Source organism: Coregonus clupeaformis, chromosome 11 (assembly GCF_020615455.1).
Source record: "Coregonus clupeaformis isolate EN_2021a chromosome 11, ASM2061545v1, whole genome shotgun sequence".
Taxonomy (NCBI): Eukaryota; Metazoa; Chordata; class Actinopteri; order Salmoniformes; family Salmonidae; genus Coregonus; species Coregonus clupeaformis.
In genome coordinates this window covers 26,775,992-26,796,440 of record NC_059202.1, presented here as the reverse complement: position 1 = coordinate 26,796,440, position 20,449 = coordinate 26,775,992, and the positions used below count along the sequence as shown (strand labels likewise).

Genomic DNA, 20,449 nt, shown 5'->3' with positions numbered 1-20,449 from the left:
TTGGTCAGGGAGGTGACCAAGAACCCGATGCTCACTCTGAATGAGCTCCAGAGTTCCTCTGTGGAGATGGGAGAACCTTCCAGAAGGACAACCATCTCTGCAGCACTCAACCAATCAGGCCTTTATGGTAGACCGGCCAGACGGAAGCCACTCCTCAGTAAAAAGGCACATGACAGCCCGCTTGGAGTTTGCCAAAAGGCACCTAAAGACTCCCAAACCATGAGAAACAAGATTCTCTGGTCTGATGAAACCAAGATTGAACTCTTTGGCCTGAACGCCAAGTGTCACATCTGGAGGAAACGGAGCACCATCCCTTTGGTGAAGCATGGTGGTGGCAGCATCATGCTGTGGGGTTGTTTTTCAGCGGCAGGGACTGGGAGACTAGTCAGGATCGAGGGAAAGATGAACAGAGCAAAGTACAGAGAGATCCTTGATGAAAACCTGCTCCAGAGCGCTCAGGATCTCAGACTGGGGCGAAGGTTCACCTTCCAACAGGACAAAGACCCTAAGCACAAAGCCGAGACAACGCAGGAGTGGCTTCGGGACAAGACTCTGAATGTCCTTGAGTGGCCCAGCCAGAGCCCGGACTTGAACCCGATCTAACATCTCTGGAGAGACCTGAAAATAGTTGTGCAGCGACGCTCCCCATCCAACCTGACAGAGCTTGAGAGGATCTGCAGAGAAGAATGGGAGAAACTCCCCAAATATAGGTGTGCCAAGCTTGCAGCGTCATACCCAGGAAGACTCGAGGCTGTAATCGCTGCCAAAGGTGCTTCAACAAAGTACTGAGTAAAGGGTTTGAATACTGAAAAAAACTGTTTTTGCTTTGTCATTATTGGGTATTGTGTGTAGATTTGAGGAAAAACAACAATTTAATCAATTTTAGAATGAGGCTGTAACGCAACAATGTGGAAAAAGTAAAAGGGTCTGAATACTTTCCGAATGCACTGTATATCCAATATGGTTTTGACCACAAAATGCTTACTCCAACAAATCATTAAGCTATGTAATTAATGACTTAAAGTAAAATATGACATTAAAAATATATTCACTAAAAAAAAATATCTCAAAGGAAATGGAATATATTAAATGACAATATTTAAAACGTTCCCTGTCAAGTAAGGTACAAAACCAGCTGTGGTCTTGCAAGATCTTGCAGGTTATATGTGAAATTTATTTTTATTTTGCATGGTCCTGTTCCTGAAAAAGAAACATGTATTGATTACACTGTAAAGGCCAAAGGTTGATTTGTTATTGTTTTTGATAAATGTGAAAATGGGTTACTTCACAATAACCACTATATCATTTTCTTCACGAGTACATATTAAAGTACATTCTTCTTAAAGGAAATACAATTACTCATTCTTAAATACATCACAAAGTGGTCCACTGTTCATCCCATTTGGTTTATTTTAGATCGATACAGAGATCAGAAATAGGCAGTTACATGACATGAAAGTTTACATTGGGGAATGACAAATCTGAAGTGTGTGTGTGATCAGGGGTCACAGGGGTCAGCCACTCGGCCAGTGAACACTATGGTGTTGATGGTGGACTCTCGGATGAGCAGGAGGAAGGGCCGGTTGGCCACAAACACCTCCCGGTTTAAGTTTATGGAACGGCCGATGGCCATTACAACCGTGGCAGCAGTCGCCTCACTGCCTTCCTCATTCACCTGCAACAGTTGTTTATTTGTTAAGCTACTGGACAAAAATGGTTTGAAAGTTTATGATTTCCATTGATTTAATCAAGTTTATCGATGATCTTCTATGCTTGTTAATTGTCCAATTAGGCCTAGTGCCCCACCAGATGAACGTTTGATCTGTTAATTATTATTTTTTTAAATCCCCAGCTACTTTTAGTGATGATCATTATGGATTTTTTATCATGATCCTTATGGATACTGTACATACCTCTAGGAATGCTTTATGGAATGCATCTGAAATATACAGATCATTCGTCTCATCTTCCAGGATGCCTGGCAGGCTGGCGTCCTTGGGGCTGAAGAGGTCCTCGAGCCCCATGGCCTGCAGTTTCTCCTTCAGACTGAAGCTGTCTTCGATGCGAAAGCGTGGCAGCTTCACCGACACCGAGGTTTCCTTCATGTTATGCAGCCAGCCAGTCAGCTTCTTCAAGTCCAGGTTCTCCTCCACCTTAGAACATCATCGGCAGAGCGGAAATTCAGTGTGATACAGTACACTATAATTGTCAGTGAATAGTGTAAATGATGACAGTAGGCACCCACCTCAGACAGGGGTGTATCTTTGAGAGGTAGGATCAGCACCATGGTCATGTCCTCTCCACGGTACGGCAGCTCCAGCACCTGCACCTTGTCTTCCATGAACCTGCCGTAGTGGAACTTGGTCTCCTGGTACATCATGGACACTGGGCACGTCTTTGACTTACTCACATAGAAGTCAGCCTTGAAGACATTCTTTTTGTCAAATTTGCTTTTCCACTGACCCTGTGAGACAGCAGAGGAGAAGGCGGCAGTTGAATGGAAGGAAATAGGTGCCTGGGTGGTGGCTATGGAAGGCCGAGGAGGCCAAAATTAAGTAGTTTTGGCTCAAAAGGCCCTCCATAGGCAGAGAGGAAATAAACTCAACACACCTTGAAATAGATTGTGTTGACCAGGACCAGCACAGTGTTGGAGTTCAGCGAGTCCTTCGGCAGGGTGTTCCGAATCCTGTTCTCAGTCTTGTTTGCGATCCAATCGTTGATGGTCACCCGTGAGAGCTCTGGCTTCTCCTAAAATACCCATGTTCACAGAATTGCATTTCTACATGTCTAGAATTGCTTTGGTTCAGAAAGTATTCACACCCGTTGACTTTTTCCACATTTTGTTGTGTTACAGCCTGAATTTAAATTTGATTCAATTTAGACTTGTCACTGGCTAACACACAATACCCCATAATGTCAAAGTGGAACTGTTTTTAGAAATTGTTACAAATTAATTAAAAATGAACAGCTGAAATGTCTTGAGTTAATAAGTATTCAACCCCTTTGTTATTGCAAGACTAAATAAGATCAGGAGTAAAAATGTGCTTAACAAGTCACATAATAAGTTGCATAAACTCACTTTGTGTGCAATAATAGTGTTTAACATGATTTTTTTATGACTACCTCATCTCTGTACCCCACACATACAATTCTCTATCTGTAAGGTCCCTCAGTCGAGCAGTGAATTTTGAACAGATTCAACCACAAAGACCAGGGAGGTTTTCCAATGCCTGTAAATAAGATTTCTGTATTTAATTTTTTATAAATTTCCAAAATGTCTAAAAACATGTTTTCACTTTGTCATTATGGGGTATTGTGTGTAGATGGGTGAGGAAAACATATTTTATCCATTTTGAATTCAGGCTGTAACAACAAAATGTGGAATAAGTCAAGGGGTATGAATACTTTCTGAAGGCACTGTAATTACTCAGCAGTGTGAGTGCAGATAAATACCATGTAGCAATGCTCAACTTCAGTGCAAGTAATTGATTAGACTTAACGCTGGTCCATAATAGTAACAAGTGTTTTTTAACTCTTGAACACATTGTTATTAAAGAGTATATAATATATATTTGTGATGTGTGAAAACGCTCAATTAAGCAGTAGGCTATGGACAATGCAAGCGGGAAAGACCTTGAAGTTGAGTGGCATGAGTTTGGCTCCATACACCAGCTCACTGATATTCTGGTAAATCTCATTGAATGCCAGAGACTTTTCTCCGAAAAGACGATTGGCGGAGATCAGTTCTGTGGTCTTGTCTTTCTTGCGGTACAGGCGACAGTTTAGCTTGGCGAAGAAGAAATGCACTTGGTCCGACGTCTTCTCTTTGATTGTGTCAAACTCAAACACCTGAATTAAAGATTGAGACAGAGATCAGACATTGGGATGCCCTGAGCTGTTATTAGTTGTGGCTATTCATTTATTTTATTTATTTTAATCACTGCAGGAGGAGCAAGAAAGAGTGTGAACGTGAATTGACAGAAACCCCACATTTCTAAGTTCTTCCAGCCTAATGTGTATGAAAACAAATGCTGAATGAGTCATATACTTGTAAATGTATAGTAACAGTCTCAATCTTGGTTTTATATATTGGCCTTTTGATTTGGGTTACCAGGCCCATTTAACAGTCCTGTGGGTTACGCTTCAGACCCCTTACATTCATAATCTGTTTGAGCGTGTTGTTGCAGGCGCCCAGCTTGGTCATAGCGAAGGCTGAGGAGATGCTGATAGGGGACATGAAGATGTTTTCCTCGCTGGGTTTGCCCTGGGCTAGCTGCTTGAACAGGGACAGAGCGAAGCGACTGTTGGCCTTGGACAGCTCCCACACCCGGGGATTGGTGTTCTCAGGGACTTTTTCCGGGTTAGCGTCCCCTGTCGTGGCTTCGTCCTCGGGGCTGCGGTAGATGCACCTGGGCTCCAGGGGCACGTCTTTGGGCTTGGCATTGCAGATGTCTTTGAACGCCTGGGAGGTTGACAGCAAAGGCAATAGCAGCCCCAGAGTCCACACAAACTGGGGCAGCCTCATTCTGCGGGGAGAGGGGTCTGGGTCAGGGTCAGGGTATAGCAGGGTTAATCAACTCCTTTGGTCTTTGGTCAGTGGCTAATTTAGAAACCAGCTATCTGTGTGGACTCTGGCCGATCGATGGCATGTAAGGATCAATGAAGTACCAGGGGAAGGGGAACTAGAAGACACTGCAGCTCTAGTGGACAGTGCAGCCAAAGACAATATGAAAATAGGCGGAAACTACTTCTCCAGTAGAAATTACCGATCACACGTGTAGGCAATGTCATGGCGACGTTGGCTAGCTAAGCTCATGCGCAGAAACACGCCATTGGATCTAACCGTCGTCTTGCGCGGAACTGTGCATTTGCAGACCGTCAAATCAAAGGCACAATATAAAGTTGTTTTTTACTAAATGAAAACGTGTGTTTGTCACTTTCACACGGTTGGAGTAATAACATGTTCAACTACTAAAGACATTGGCTCAAATCTAGGTTGTGCCTTTAGGAAAATTAACAAAAAGGAATCCTTTTTCACTTTTCTCATTGACTTCTCAAACCCCGGGCCTGGTCTGTTTCGCAAGTGTTCCCGAAAGTCTTGCGAAGTTGCGCCTCTAGGTGTATAGAAACTGTGCTGCAGCTCTCAAGGACTAGCGTTGGTATAGTGGTGCTATTTCCCCTAATGCAGATTTGATCTTTAAGATACCTTGAAATACTGCTGTGTTAATCATTCAAAACAATATAATTCCAATAAAAGCATGTCATATCATTTGCTTTAACACATTCAAAATGACTTTCATCCATCCCCCTCCCTAACCTAAGTCACCAGCCACCACTGCAGCACACATTCTAACCAACACCAACACTTTTGAAAATAACTTCCACAGTCCAACATTTTCTTTACATAGTGGGAGACTGTGTAAAATAGGGAAACGCAACGTACAAAAACAAGAACCAAAGCAAACACGGGGGCTATCAATTTATTTGGGGATAATTCATAATTGTAAAGAATTTCCGCTGTTAGCTCTCCCAATACGTGATCTTCTAGTAACGCGTCGGGGGTATGTTATGGTATCACCTTATTAGAGGCAGCAAACAGTGCCCATTACATTTTCTTTAACGTGTATAATATTGTTGTCCAGCTCTTGTAAAACGTTTGGATGCGCGCAAAACCTCTCATGAAATTCATAATTGTCAACTCTAGAGTGCCATCTCAGTATGTATAGGAAAGGGATTACATTATCAACTAGGAACTACACATAACAATGAAAAACAAATTAAAATGTTGAAGTTTGAAGACTTAAAATAGAATACCATTTATGTTGAGAAGTTTTGAATTGATTGTGTTTATTCAGCTAGCCATTGACAAATAAATACCTGTTGCTAAATACGTGGAATCTTTGAACATGCAATTTGAAGCCAATCTCACCCTGGCATAACCTCTTTCAACCAAATTAAACTCTACGTAACAATATATTTATTATGAATTTACGCCTTACCTGAGGTATATTTTCCTTGTAAATTACTGTGTAAGTCTCCGCTGCTATTTGAGCTTGCGAGTCCCTCATAGGGGACAGGGTCAGTGTCCTGCAGTGCGCGGGGGCTGGAGAAAGGACCATTTACTCAGCTCAACCTTTGAAGTATTGATCGTTGGTCCCACATCAAGTGACCCAATGTTCTAATGTCTTCGCAAGTATTTGTTCATATGAAATGATACAATAGAGCCAAATGCACAGAGAATGATCACAGTGAAGAATAAATGAAGTATAGGCTCATTCGTATAATCGTACAGAATAATAGACATAGCAACAGCAAACTATCTTTAGCCTGCTTAAATATCCCATACATGGTGCAATATTGACAAGAAATGTACATCTTTGAGAAAAGTGTTGCTCTACACCATATGAACAGCTGTGTGTGTGTTGAACTACAAAATACAGTTTAAAAAAGCATCCGTTTCACAATATTGTTTAATTATAGTCCCTGCCAGTAAAGAATCACTGTTGCACATAAGTTACATTTTTCTTACATTTACTTCAAACTTCCAGTTCTCCCCTCCTCAAAGAAACAAAACAAAAGCAATTGTAGTATACAAAAATGCAATCACATTTTCACACAGTGAATTCTTTAACAAAGAAAAATGGTATAACAGCTACATCCACATGGGAGAAATCTCATTCTAAACATTCCTTAAGGGAGTATAATATAAAAACAATGAAGTTAAACTTGTACCTTAATTTAAGCAAACTCTTACAAGAAAACTTGGGTAGTAGTAATCAAAAGCAATTACATTTCCCAAAGTTAGAAATTAAGTAAAAATTAAATTAAAATAAGAATACAAGAACAGCCCCATCTTATTACAATGAATTCAATTTGAGTGCAAGCAATGAGCGTGTTCAGCGTGAACAAGAAAACAATCTGAAACGAAGCGGTCTCTCCCATTGGGACATGGCCGCTCACATGGAAATCAACTCCTAATAATACCCATCGCCTGTCAGGGTGGTTTAATGTCACATTTGATGATCCTGTGTTCCTTATTTTTTAACTCATCGTATGATTGCTAATAAGGACAACTAAGTCCAAAGAAGTAAACAATTCTACATTATTTAGTAAAATGAATCACTGAACAAGACATTTCCTGGACAAGATTGTGACATTCTTGGCAAAGAATTCAGAAGTTACTCGTGTTGTCTTGGTGTATGGCTATCCTACTGTCAAGTGTTACTGTGTTTACCCAATACTTGTCTGAATGATCATCACACACTTCATTTAAATTAGAAAGTATAAATTAAGACTACTGTGATCTCTCCACAACTTCCAAAAACGAACACCTTTTAGAAGGGTAGGAAAGAAAAGCCCCTCGGAAAAGGCAGATAGATGTCTTTCCTCAAATCAATTCTGGCGAGCCTAACACCATCTAAAACACAGACCAAACAATGCTACATGACAGCCAAAACATGCCAAACATAATTTCCCTGGTTTCTATGAAACATACATCAAATGGCTATGTAAACAAACAGGCGAGTTTCCCGGTATTAATGGATCTTTAATATTAATGGGTCAGAGTTTTACAAGTGTAAAACTCGTAACGCAAAACTTCCGGGAAACTCACCCCAGCAGAGATTCTGGCACTGAACTCCTTTGTCTCAGAAAGGATAAGCGGTTCCTCGGCTCTGCATTGGCAATCAGCCGATTGACTCATGTTTGCAGGGCTGATTCGTAGAGACCATTTAATATAAATGCTGACTCTTGAAGGAGTTTAATTAACAGTTGCAAGTTGATGTACTGTATAGACAAACCTACAGGTATGCATGTTAAAACTTTGAAATAGTCAATAGCCTGCTGGAAGGCAGGTCACATTTCTTAAGCGTCAACCAGTGCTCAACAATAGAGCGACTGAGACCAGACAGTATTCAAAAGATAGCAGTGACGGTATGGAGCCAAGATAATTCCTATGCAGATACTATATAAAGGATCACATTTACTAAGCACTTGTGAATTTTGCCCCTTTTTTCTAATGAAATGAATACTTCAAAAACTTTACAAGGACATACATAAACATGCATGTTTAAGTTTCAATATTATATTAATTTGAACAAAAGGTGAAAATGTTACACCAGCGCAAATACTTACTTATGAAAATATCATTAAGCAACAGACGGGGCTTTAAACAACAGCTTAATTAAAAATGGTTCCCTCAATGATGGGCCAAGATGATCATAATACTGTACCTCTGCAAAAACAAAGATACACAATTGTGAAACGTATGCAAACGAAGTAATTTGACAAACCCAGAAAAGTAGTTAACGTAAAAGTGTTAATTATCTTTCCCAGTGCGGGCAATGGCAGTTCCTTCTGGTTAATACCTCTTCATGCAAGGAAAATGCTAAATTCTGATAGACAGCAGTTCTCTTAGACACCATCATGGCATGTTAAGAAGCCGAACATTCTGACTACACCGGGCACGCGCGTGCCATCGTGCGCATGTTGATTTTGTCCATCCACACCAGATGCCACCAGGACACGCAGGTTGAAATATCAAAACGAACTCTGAACAAACTATTAATTTGGGGACAGGTCGAAACACATGAAATATTCATTTACATTTAACTAGCTAGCTTGCTGTTGCTAGCTAATTTGTCCTGGGATATAAACATTGGGTTGTTATTTTAACTGAAACGCACAAGGTCCTATTTTTCTGGATCTTTGTAGAATTTTGAACCACACAAAATGTTGTGTTCTCTACTCCGACACTTAATCCACAGATAAAAGGGGAAACTAAAAGTTTATAGTAAACTCTCCTCCTTCAGTAGTAGTCTTCTTCTGTGTACTTTTTTGTCGGTTGGCAACCAACTTTAAGGTGCATTACCACCACCAACTGGACTGGAGTGTGCACCTCAGTTGATCTGTGTGTACATTTATTTTGAGTGGTGTGGTCAGCTTGCAAAATAAATGTACACATACATGTTATTCAAGCATTTCATCTAAACTGCTCGCAAGCGTCTGTCCATGAATGTTTTATGTGTTTTCCCTGTCCCCAAATTAATATAGTTGGTTCAGAGTTCGTTTTGATATTTCAACCTGCGTGTCTGGATCGTGCCTGGTGTGGATATACAAAATCAACATATGCACACGCGTGCCCAGTGTAGTCAGCATGTCACCCATGAAGCATAGCAATATAAAAAAAACAGGTGAGGTAAACCAAATTTTGTCTCTACAATGCATCACATCACAGCAAAGCTTTTGTATCCAATCTTTACGATTGCTTAAATGTGAAGTGCTTTCCCAAGCAATAGCAACAAAAAACAACCATAACAGTATAATTATAATCAAAATAATGTTACACAGCGATTATACGTTTAAAAGCGGTCCCACCTAAATCTGTGCTTTTAAGATCATAGGATGCCTTGAGAGACCAGTATGTTGGTCTACAAAATAGTAACAAACATAAAAAAAGAGGCAAATAACTGTGAATAAATGTACGAAGAACATACACTACCGGTCAAAAGTTTTAGAACACCTACTCATTCAAGGGTTTTTCTTTATTTTTACTATTTTCTACATTGTAGAATAATAGTGAAGATATCAAAACTATGAAATAACACATATGGAATCATGTAGTAACCAAAAATGTGTTAAACAAATCAAAATATATTTTATATTTGCGATTCTTCAAATTGCCACCCTTTGCCTCAATGACAGCTTTGCACACTCTTGGCATTCTCTCAACCAGCTTCATGAGGTAGTCACCTGGAATGCATTTCAATTAACAGGTGTACCTTGTTAAAAGTTAATTTGTGGAATTTCTTTCCTTCTTAATGCGTTTGAGACAATCAGTTGTGTTGTGACAAGGTAGGGGGAGTATACAGAAGATAGCCCTATTTGGTAAAAAAACAAGTCCATATTATGGCAAGAACAACTCAAATAAGCAAAGAGAAACAACAGTCCATCATTACTTTAAGACATGAAGGTCAGTCAATAAGGAACATTTCAAGAACTTTGAAAGTTTCTTCAAGTGCAGTCGCAAAAACCATGAAGCGCTATGATGAAACTGGCTCTCATGAGGACCGCCACAGGAATAGAAGACCCAGAGTTACCTCTGCTGCAGAGGATAAGTTCATTAGCGTTACCAGCCTCAGAAATTGCAGCCCAAATAAATGCTTCACAGAGTTCAGGTAACAGACACATCTCAACATCAACTGTTCAGAGGAGACTGTGTGAATCAGGCCTTCATTTACATTAACATTTACGTCATTTAGCAGACGCTCTTATCCAGAGCGACTTACAAATTGGTGCATTCACCTTATAGCCAGTGGGATAACCACTTTACAATATAATTTTTTTGTTGTTGGGGGTGGGGTAAGGGGGGGTAGAAGGATTACTTTATCCTATCCCAGGTATTCCTTAAAGAGGTAGGGTTTCAAGTGTCTCCGGAAGGTGGTGAGTGACTCCGCTGTCCTGGCGTCGTGAGGGAGCTTGTTCCACCATTGGGGTGCCAGAGCAGCGAACAGTTTTGACTGGGCTGAGCGGGAACTGTGCTTCCGCAGAGGTAGGGGGGCCAGCAGGCCAGAGGTGGATGAACGCAATGCCCTCGTTTGGGTGTAGGGACTGATCAGAGCCTGAAGGTACGGAGGTGCCGTTTCCCTCACAGCTCCGTAGGCAAGCACCATGGTCTTGTAGCAGATGCGAGCTTCAACTGGAAGCCAGTGGAGTGTGCGGAGGAGTGGGGTGACGTGAGAGAACTTGGGAAGGTTAAACACCAGATGGGCTGCGGCATTCTGGATGAGTTGTAGGGGTTTAATGGCACAGGCAGGGAGCCCAGCCAACAGCGAGTTGCAGTAATCCAGATGGGAGATGACAAGCACCTGGATTAGGACCTGTGCCGCTTCCTGTGTAAGGCAGGGTCGTACTCTCCGAATGTTGTAGAGCATGAACCTACAGGATCGGGTCACTGCCTTGATGTTAGCGGAGAACGACAGGGTGTTGTCCAGGGTCACGCCAAGGCTCTTTACACAACGGAGTTCATGGTCGAATTGCTGCAAAGAAACCACTACTAAAGGACACCAATAAGAAGAAGAGACTTGCTTGGGCCAAGAAACATGAGCAATGGACATTAGACTGGTGAAAATGTGTCCATTGGTCTGAAGTCCAAATTGGAGATTTTTGGTTCCAACCCCCGTGTCTTTGTGAGACGCGGTGTGGGTGAACGGATGATCTCCGCATGTGTATTTCCCACCGTAAAGCATGGTGGAGGAGGTGTTATGGTGTGGGGGTGCTTTGCTGGTGACACTGTCTGTGATTTATTTAGAATTCAAGGCACACTTAACCAGCATGGCTACCACAGCATTCTGCAGCGATACGCCTTCCCATCTGGTTTGGGCTTAGTGGGACTATCATTTGTTTTTCAACAGGACAATGACCCAACACACCTCCAGGCTGTGTAAGGGCTATTTTACCAAGAAGGAGAGTGATGGAGTGCTGCATCAGATGACCTGGCTTCCACAATCACCCGACCTCAACCAAATTGAGATGTTTGGGATGAGTTGGACCGCAGAGTGAAGGAAAAGCAGCCAACAAGTGCTCAGCATATGTGGGAACTCCTTCAAGACTGTTGGAAAAGCAGTCCAGGTGAAGCTGGTTGAGAGAATGCCAAGAGTGTGCAAAGCTGTCATCAAGGCAAAGAATCTCAAATATATTTAGATTTGTTTAACACTTTGTTGGTTACTACATGATTCCATATGTGTTATTTCATAGTTTTGATGTCTTCACTATTATTATACAATGTAGAAAATAGTAAAATTAAAAGAAAAACCCTTGAATGAGTAGGTGTTATAAAATTATTGACCGGTAGTGTACATTAGTCTAATCTCAGACATCCCAATTCCTCAACAATGAGTCAAGTCACGGTAAAGGTTGCCCGATTTCACAAATTGGTAAATTAGCATCACTGGCCTAGCTGCTAACACCCCGATGACTCTCAAACAAGTCCTGAGGACTTTGATGTCCTCTGTAAAAGGTCTGCATACCTTCAAGACAAAAGTGTGCATTATTAACCCACATTCGGAAGGCAATGACTGAGCCTTTTATAAGGAGACATGTTGTATTGATGACGCTGATGGAGGAACATGCGTCCAAATACAGAGAGCTATCTGAAACCGAACCGTAAGCATTACCTGAAGTTCAGTCCCAAATGCGATTGAAAGGATTGTTAGAGTTGATTCTACCGTATGGTTTGACAGATTTGACCTCTGGAACAACACTGCTCCTCAGATAACCAAAGTGAAGTTCCTGGCAGGAAGTCAAGGCTGTCAAAGCCACAGAAGTCCAACAAATACATCATATATGGAAGTTCTTTCCGTATGAAAAGCAAGTCATGTGATCTTGTGATAACGCCAATGGTCGTCACTTCCCCAGACATTTAAATATTTTTTGGCTATGCATGCACACAGCATAGTTGACTGCAGTTCTGTTCAGCCCCAGAACTACAGATGCAAATTTGTGGCAAACATAATGTGCTTTTACACAATGATACATACATTGTCTTTTCCTATGAACTGCTATAAACTACTACAACCACCACCATAATTTAGCCACCACGACGGCTCTACACTACAACGCAATTCATTGCCCACTATAGCGATAGTTTGAAATCTGGTTTGTGCGCAATACCCGATGATACAGAGGTGACTAAAGCGAGATAACAGAAGTTCTAAATCACAAACATGCATGATGCCATGCCAATTACGGGACCATGTCCTCATGTCCTTAACTCTGTTACGATTAATAAGGAGGGTTGGTTTTGGTTAGCATGAAGAGTAATTCAAACGGCATTGAGTAGCCTACATTATGCAATTGTTAACAGTCATTTTCCATAATATTGCTAGAATGCAATCCAATGCTCTGCCATAAGTACAGACAAAGCATCAGGACAAACTCAGGAGAACTCAAAAGGCAGCAATTTTTGAGGACTAATGGACATTTCAATGTCATGTGCACAGAAGGCAGAGAACTTCTATAGGAGACTAATTGACTTAATAAGTCAGTGTCTGGCTTTGAAAATAGCCAAGCTAATGTGTATATACAGTATAATGTGTATATACTGTACTCTACAAATACAGTATAATGTGTATATACTCCTCTATACATAAAGTATAATGTGTATATACTGTACTCTACAAATACAGTACAATGTGTATATACTCTATACATACAGTATGTGTATATACTGTACTCTACATACAGTATAATGTGTATATACTCTATACATATACAGTGTAAGCTGTTTCATATCTCAAATAAAATCTCAAAAGTGAGATGTAACTAAAAACACACGTATAACATATTAAAATATTTCCATAAAGACAAAGACTAGATTAAAACAAGTTTGACTAATCCAGTTGTTGGATATATTTTGAATTCAAATGGAATATCCCAGCCATCATTTCACAATCTGACACCTTTAAATACATTCTGTGAATTCATCTTACCAAGAAGGAAAGTAAGCTTGTAGTACTTCATTTCATAGATCGCATGCATCTGGTAATAACACAAATTGCATCTATGTGAGGGGTGGCGATAATTTAAGCACATAAAAAATGCAACGTAATGCACATAATGCAATTACAAAACTGCAGCACTTTTCATTTGTTCATATTTGGGAAAAAGCACTTATTTGGTGTCATCAAAATGCAATTTCTAGTCTCCTCCCACTCTGTGTGGTGATGCTGTGGTTGTCTCCAGTGATGCTAACTGCTTTGCTAACTGTAGTTCTGCCTTAGCCCAGTTCAGTGGCCTGTCACCTCCTACGCATCAACCCCCATCCAGAAATGATTAAAGCCTTCTCCAGGAACACATCAGAAACCCTTTTACTAGAGCAACTTCTTGAAAGTTAAAATAAATAAAAACTAAACAATAAATGTCTGCTGCAGTTGGTGAAAAAGGTGCTCAGAGGAGTGGAGATGAGGAGGAACTGAAATAGGAATTTCACCTTTCCTGTCATTCGCGGTGTTACGGGTATGTTGATACATACCGTGTGTCACAATGGTGTAAGTGAACATGTCGTAACTCTACAGAAATAAAAAAATGAAGTTTACAGTAGATTGATGTATAAAAACAGGAAGTTTACAGTAGATTGATGTATAAAAACAGGAAGTTTACAGTAGATTGATGTATAAAAACAGGACGTTTACAGTAGATTGATGTATAAAAACAGAGTGGCTATTTTAACCCTGCTCTATACAACATGGCCAACACTATTAGGACCTGAGGGAGCAGCCATGGCCATCTTAGACTACACATTCTTAAAACAGAATGTGGTTTTAAGTTTGACTTTTTAATGTTATATCCATCCTCAGGATGAAAATATTATACATTTAATAAATACATATCCTCAGTACAAACCATCCTTAAAGCTATGAAAGTGCAAATATGTTTTGTAGATCAAGGTCTCAAATTCCAGCCATGGTTCATGTCTGGCTTCGTTCCTCTGTTTCCTTTACTCCATATTCCCAGTACCTCTGACCACCCAATCAACAGCAGACGTATGCTTGACCCATGTTGTGATTCCCTCCCACCCAGTCCATCACTACATTTAAATTACCAAAAAGAAAAGACAGCTTGAATGCCAAGCCTAAATGTATATATCCTTTTCCCATCAGCCCCATCCCAACGCATGGATAGCAGAGGCTGAGGTAAATATCCTTTAACCAGAGCCTGAAGTAAATATATTGAAGGTGGTGGTGGTGAGGGGAGATGCCAAAAGAGGGCCAGGCCACTAAACTAACTTGACACAGGGGAGCCTTTGCTTCTTGTTAAATGCATCTTATAGTTTCATCTAAATCTCAAAACTTCCCAGTTGAAACGCGTTCTCTCGGCCTTCAAGAGGCCAGTGTCATCTTCAATTTGTATTATCTTGGCTATGCGCAACTTATTCACAGCCGGTTGCCAACAAGTATTGTTTCTATGAGATGGAGATATTTTGATCCTCCTTCAACAGAGCACCAATAGTCAAACTTAACGAAACGCTCTAAAAAAACATGGTCGGCGATTAACATTGCAGCTTAGAAACAAGAACTTACAATTAATTCCAAACAAAGTCTGCATTTCAGGACATGCATGTATGCTAAGCACAAAGATTGCTGTAACGATGCTACAGAAAAGTGTGCACATTGTGAAGCTAACGACAGATGTAATTAATGTCAATGCGATTATGGTGGCCTTGTCTATTTGAAACCAAGGAACTGGTCTCGTCGTTATATTATAATTCTAATCATTATTGGGTTTGAGTTCATGGAGCATAAATCTAAAAATCATTGGTTTCCAAGGCAGGGTGAGATTGTATATGAAACAAACAACATTCATTCACAGAACAAAAAAAAACGAAATAGAAAAAATATGAAATTCAGGGCAGATACTGCTTAGTTGTAGACAAACTAAAGTTGCAAGTGTACTAGTTTGTGTTGTATCAAATGAAGCGCCGTTGTCTATGCAGGCACTACATCCACATTTGCAGATCAGTGGCTTTTTCAGTTACTTAGATACTCCTAGCCCTTATATCCCAAATCCCTCTTTGTAAGAAACCTAGAACGGTCTCTCGCCATTGTAAGCAAGGAGAGAGGTGGCACTTCTCTCCACACGTTTTGTGATCGAGTTAAAATTCTCTTAGTGGTGTCAAACAGATTTTGCAAATGTGGATGTAGGTAGGTAGGGTATACCAGACAGTTTGGAGGACCTGGATGTGTGTCTCAAAATGACAGTAGAACGGTTCTAACGTTCAGAGGACAAGGGGTTTCCCAAGGCTCTATGTGGTTGACTGATCAGTTGGTGGTAGTTGTAATACCAGACTCCAGTTGTGTGGCTAGGAGCAGAGGTGGACCACGCCGTTCGTCTTTCGGTCAGTGCCCCCGGTGGTGGGGAGGTCTGTGGACAGGCTGAGGGACAAACCGCCGCTGGCCACACTGCCGCCCTGCAGCACACCACTGGAACCGTTACAGCCCTCACTGCAGAGAACGAAAGGTCAGACAGAGACAGAAACAAAAAAAAAACAATGAATCAAACATTTTGTATTATTCTACATCATTTTTAAAAACATTCTCCATGAATTACATAATGACTTGTTAGTTAAGCCATTGACAATGGGAACAGTGCAAGTACCATCTCACTGGTGTAGTTAAGCCATTGACATTGAGAACAGTGCAAATAGCATCTCACTGACAGTGGTACTGACAGTGAATCCATCACTGCAGTAATTTCGTCTCCCAGAACCAAATCTTGAGTGCGTTTCGTTGATTACAAGAGAGGCTTTGGTGAAAAGCGGATCGCACTTATTTTCACGCGTTCCTTCTATTGTTTTTCCCGGTCCTTTGTGCAACCATATACACTATATATACAAAAGTATGTGGACACCCCTTCAAGTTAGTGGATTCGGCTATTTCAGCCACATCCGTTGCTGACAGGTGTATAAAATTGAGCACACAGCCATGCAATCTCCATAGACAAACATTGTCAGTAGAATGGCCTTACTGAAGAGCTCAGTGACTTTCAACGTGGCACCGTCATAGGATGCTACCTTTCCAACAAGTCAGTTCATCAAATTTCTGCCCTGCTAGAGCTGCCCCGGTCAACTGTAAGTGCTGTTATTGTGAAGTGGAAACGTCTAGGAGCAACAACAGCTCAGCCGCGAAATGGTAGGCCACACAAGCTCACAGAACGAGACCGCCGAGTGCTGAAGTGCATAGAGTGTAGAAATGGTCTGTCCTCGGTTGCAATACTCACTACTGAGTTCTAAACTGCCTCTAGAAGCAACGTCAGCACAATAACTGTTCGTCGGGAGCTTCATGAAATGGGTTTCCATGGCCGAGCAGCCACACACAAGCCTAAGATCACCATGCGCAATGCTAAGCGTAGGCTGGAGTGGTGTAAATCTCTGCGCCATTGAACAATTCTGTGCTTCCAACTTTGTGGCAACAGTTTGGGGAAGGCCCTTTCCTGTTTCAGCATGACAATGCCCTCGTGCACAAAGCGAGGTCCATACTGAAATGGTTTGTCGAGATAGGTGTGGAAGAACTTGACTGGCCTGCACAGAGCCCTGATCTCAACTCCATCAAACACCTTTGGAATGAATTGGAACGCCGACTGCGAGCCAGGCCTATTCGCCCAACATCAGTGCCCGACGTCACTAATGCTCGTGGCTGAATGGAAGCAAGTCACCGCAGCAATGTTCCAACATCTAGTGGAAAGCCTTCCCAGAAGTGTGGAGGCTGTTAGAGCAGCAAAGTGGGGACCAACTCCATACTAATGCCCATGATTTTGGAATGTTCGACAAGCAGGTGTACACATACTTTTGGTCATGTAGTGTACAGTGCCTTGCAAAAGTATTCATCCCCCTTGGCGTTTTTCCTATTTTGTTGCATTACAACCTGTTATTTAAATTGATTTTTATTTGGAATTCATGTAATGGACATACACAAAATAGTCCAAATTGGTGAAGTGAAATGAAAAAAATTACTTGTTAAAAAAAAATCTAAAAAATAAATAACAGAAAAGTGGTGCGTGCATATGTATTCACCCCCTTTGCTATGAAGCCGCTAAATAAGATCTGGTGCAACCAATTACCTTCAGAAGTCACATAATTAGTTAAATAAAGTCCACCTGTGTGCAATCTAAGTGTCACATGATCTCAGTATATGTACACATGTTCTGAAAGGCCCCAGAGTCTGCAACACCACTAAGCAAGGGGCACCACCAAGCAAGCGGCACCATGAAGACCAAGGAGCTCTCTAAACAGGTCAGGGACAAAGTTGTGGAGAAGTACAGATCAGGGTTGGGTTATACAATTTTTTATCAGAAACTTTAAAACATCCCACGGAGCACCATTAAATCCATTATAAAAAAATGGAAAGAATATGACACTACAACAAACCTGCCAAGAGAGGGCCGCCCACCAAAACTCACAGACCAGGAAAGGAGGGCATTAATCAGAAAGGCAACAAAGAGACCAAATATAACCCTGAAGGAGCTGCAAAGCTCCACAGCGGAGATTGGAGTATCGGTCCATAGGACTACTTTAAACCGTACACTCCACAGAGCTGGGCTTTACGGAAGGGTGGCCAGAAAAAAGCCATTGCTTAAAGAAAAAAATAAGCAAACATGTTTGGTGTTCGCCAAAAGGCATGTGGGAGACTCCCCAAACATATGGAAGAAGGTACTCTGGTCAGATGAGACTAAAATTTAGCTTTTTGGCCATCAAGGAAAACGCTATGTCTGGCGCAAACCCAACACCTCTCATCACCCCAAGAACACCATCCCCACAGTGAAGCATGGTGGTGGCAGCATCATGCTGTGGGGATGTTTTTCATCGGCAGGGACTGGGAAACTGGTCAGAATTGAAGGAATGATGGATGGCGCTAAATACAGGGAAATTCTTGAGGGAAACCTGTTTCAGTCTTCCAGATATTTGATTTTCGTTTTTTTTGTCTTATTTCTTGTTTGTTTCACAATAAAAAATATTTTGCATCTTCAAAGTGGTAGGCATGTTGTGTAAATCAAAATATACAAACCCCCCAAAAATCCATTTTAATTCCAGGTTGTAAGGCAACAAAATAGGAAAAATGCCAAGGGGGTGAATACTTTCGCAAAAGCCACTGTATTTTACAGCATCAAATGGCTGTAGTTTGTAACTTCTAATATTTCAAAAGCCATTTCAAACCAATGTGAGAAAATTTGGGTAATTTCTAAGACAGCATTTCTTATCTTAGATATTTTCTAGGTGTTTTTAAGGGAGAATTATGGAGCAACCTTAACGATTCCTTATGGCACAGCAGTTGAGATGAGCTACTACTAGTCTTGCTGTGTGCCGTTTACCTGAGGACCAACGAGTGCTCCGCTCTCTGCCCGTTCTCAGTGGGCTTCAGCTTGTACGCCCCACTCCCATCATGACACACAAGGTGCTCCTGCAAGGGGACAATGGCACCACTGTCAGTTCACCACAATAGTGACTGGGAGAGTGAAAGCTTGTACGCTTTGGAGTCTACATCAAGATTGTCTCAGAAAAGCTTTCAAGATGCACTTGTTGGGCTCGGTTGTGTTTTACTCTTTCATGTTTTATAAGTGAGATAGCAGTAGCAGTGACATTAGCCGAGGGCTCCTTCAGCCCTGCTCCTGTTCACAAAGCCATTTTAGAGATCAAAGCAGGCTGTGTGTGTATTTCTCCCTCTCCTGCCTGTCGCTCTCCATCTCTATTTGTCCATCTCTGTGCTGCTCTCTCTCACCAGGGCTATCTGGCGGGTCCTCTTGCCGATCTCCCTCTCCACACGGTGGAGCTCCAGGCTCAGCTGTTGGCTGGAGACACTCCCCGACGACCACTCCTCCGGGCTGGGCTGGTCCGCCTGGGCAGTCTGCTTGTTGATCTGCTGATTGACCTGCTGGAGCTCCATCGTCAGCTGCTCCCTCTCCTTGACTGGCCGTTCACTGAGGTGGGCCTGAGGGGGCTGGCTGTAAGGGGCAGCACCCCACCCTGCACCCTTCCCATAGTGGTAGTCCGCTGTGGGGGACAACAAGAGCCAGTCAGACTGCGAAATGCAGTGAACGGAGCAAAACCCAAAAGGTGTGCGAGTTCTCCCTGTACCTGTTGCAGTGCCGTGTTTGGGGCTATTGGTTCCCTGTGAGGGGGTCATGGCCTGCCCCGGCCCGGCAGTCAAGTAGCCAGTCTTGGGGGTGCGGGAGATCACCCCGAAGCGTGACACGGTGGGCAGGGAGCCGAAGGGGATGATAGGGTCGTCGTCTCTGGCCTCAGCAGCCCTGCGCCTGCCTTCCACACCTTTCCCCTCAGTGTTCTACAACACCCATAGAGACCACAAACAGTGGAATTAGTTATGGCATTATATAATGTTGCATAGAGAAACTACAGACCCACTCCAGTGAAAATGGAAACAGTGGTTGAAAAACTATTTGTTGAGTTTAACCGTGTTCTCGATAAATCTCAGGACTTCTAGTGACTTCTAGTGACCTTTGATCAGTCAACAAGGTGAAAGTGACCTTTGATCAGTCAACAAGGTTTAAAAGGAAACATCTGTCAAAGAAAAAAATGTAAACAGATGTTTGACCTATTGCAAGAGATTGAGCTTTGGAAAATGTTTTGATCTTTAGATATTCCGATTTGGAACTTTTAAAAAGCGGTCAAGCTTTACACCAAACAAACAGGACATTGATTAATGAGACTCACCATCATCTCTATGTTGTTTTTGGACTTCCCCTCCTTGCTGCCAATGTAGGAGCCGATAGTGTCACATGACCAAGGAGAGTACTGGCTAGCGTAGTCTGGCTCACGATACTTTGAGAACGCTTGTGAGTTCTCCATGTACTGCTGTTGCTGTGACACACACACACAGTATTTTTAAGCAACCTATTCTTTGAAGTAACTAACAGCTGTGGCAGCACGTGGGGTGAGGTG

General features: G+C 41.9%; 2 protein-coding genes across 3 annotated transcripts in view; both read right to left on the bottom strand.

The window, feature by feature from the left end:
* Nucleotides 1-1,387: 1,387 nt before the first annotated feature.
* LOC121576459 (antithrombin-III) lies at nucleotides 1,388-6,106 on the bottom strand. 2 transcript variants are annotated; one of them, XM_041889616.1, is made up of 7 exons: nucleotides 6,000-6,106; nucleotides 4,157-4,526; nucleotides 3,634-3,849; nucleotides 2,611-2,748; nucleotides 2,246-2,464; nucleotides 1,914-2,153; nucleotides 1,388-1,675 (listed from the first exon to the last, which is right to left on the bottom strand). In XM_041889616.1, the coding sequence occupies exons 2-7, from the start codon at nucleotides 4,523-4,525 to the stop codon at nucleotides 1,499-1,501; spliced, it is 1,359 nt and encodes a 452-aa protein (XP_041745550.1). In that variant the 5' UTR covers nucleotide 4,526; nucleotides 6,000-6,106; the 3' UTR covers nucleotides 1,388-1,498. The 2 variants fall into 2 exon arrangements, with proteins under 2 accessions (XP_041745550.1, XP_041745551.1); XM_041889617.2 differs by having other exon boundaries at nucleotides 4,157-4,542; nucleotides 6,000-6,089.
* A 7,273-nt stretch (nucleotides 6,107-13,379) lies between these two features.
* LOC121577425 (roquin-1-like) overlaps nucleotides 13,380-20,449 on the bottom strand; it is a 33,022-nt gene continuing 25,952 nt past the window's right edge. The window contains exons 15-19 of the mRNA XM_041891176.2: nucleotides 20,222-20,368; nucleotides 19,625-19,832; nucleotides 19,269-19,540; nucleotides 18,862-18,950; nucleotides 13,380-15,998 (exon numbers count right to left, since the gene is read on the bottom strand). Coding sequence (XP_041747110.2) covers nucleotides 15,857-15,998; nucleotides 18,862-18,950; nucleotides 19,269-19,540; nucleotides 19,625-19,832; nucleotides 20,222-20,368 — 858 coding nt within the window. The 3' untranslated portion in view covers nucleotides 13,380-15,856. The remainder of the gene's footprint in view (nucleotides 15,999-18,861; nucleotides 18,951-19,268; nucleotides 19,541-19,624; nucleotides 19,833-20,221; nucleotides 20,369-20,449) is intronic.

What these genes read in the sequence shown, in the direction of transcription:
- LOC121576459 (XM_041889616.1), bottom strand. Translation starts at nt 4,525, where the DNA reads ATGAGGCTGCCCCAGTTTGTGTGGACTCTGGGGCTGCTATTGCCTTTG. An exon ending in CGCTCAAACAGATTATGAAT is followed by an intron (nt 3,850 to 4,156) that starts GTAAGGGGTCTG and finishes TCTTTAATTCAG; the next exon opens with GTGTTTGAGTTTGACACAAT. An exon ending in TCCATAAAGCATTCCTAGAG is followed by an intron (nt 1,676 to 1,913) that starts GTATGTACAGTA and finishes CAACTGTTGCAG; the next exon opens with GTGAATGAGGAAGGCAGTGA.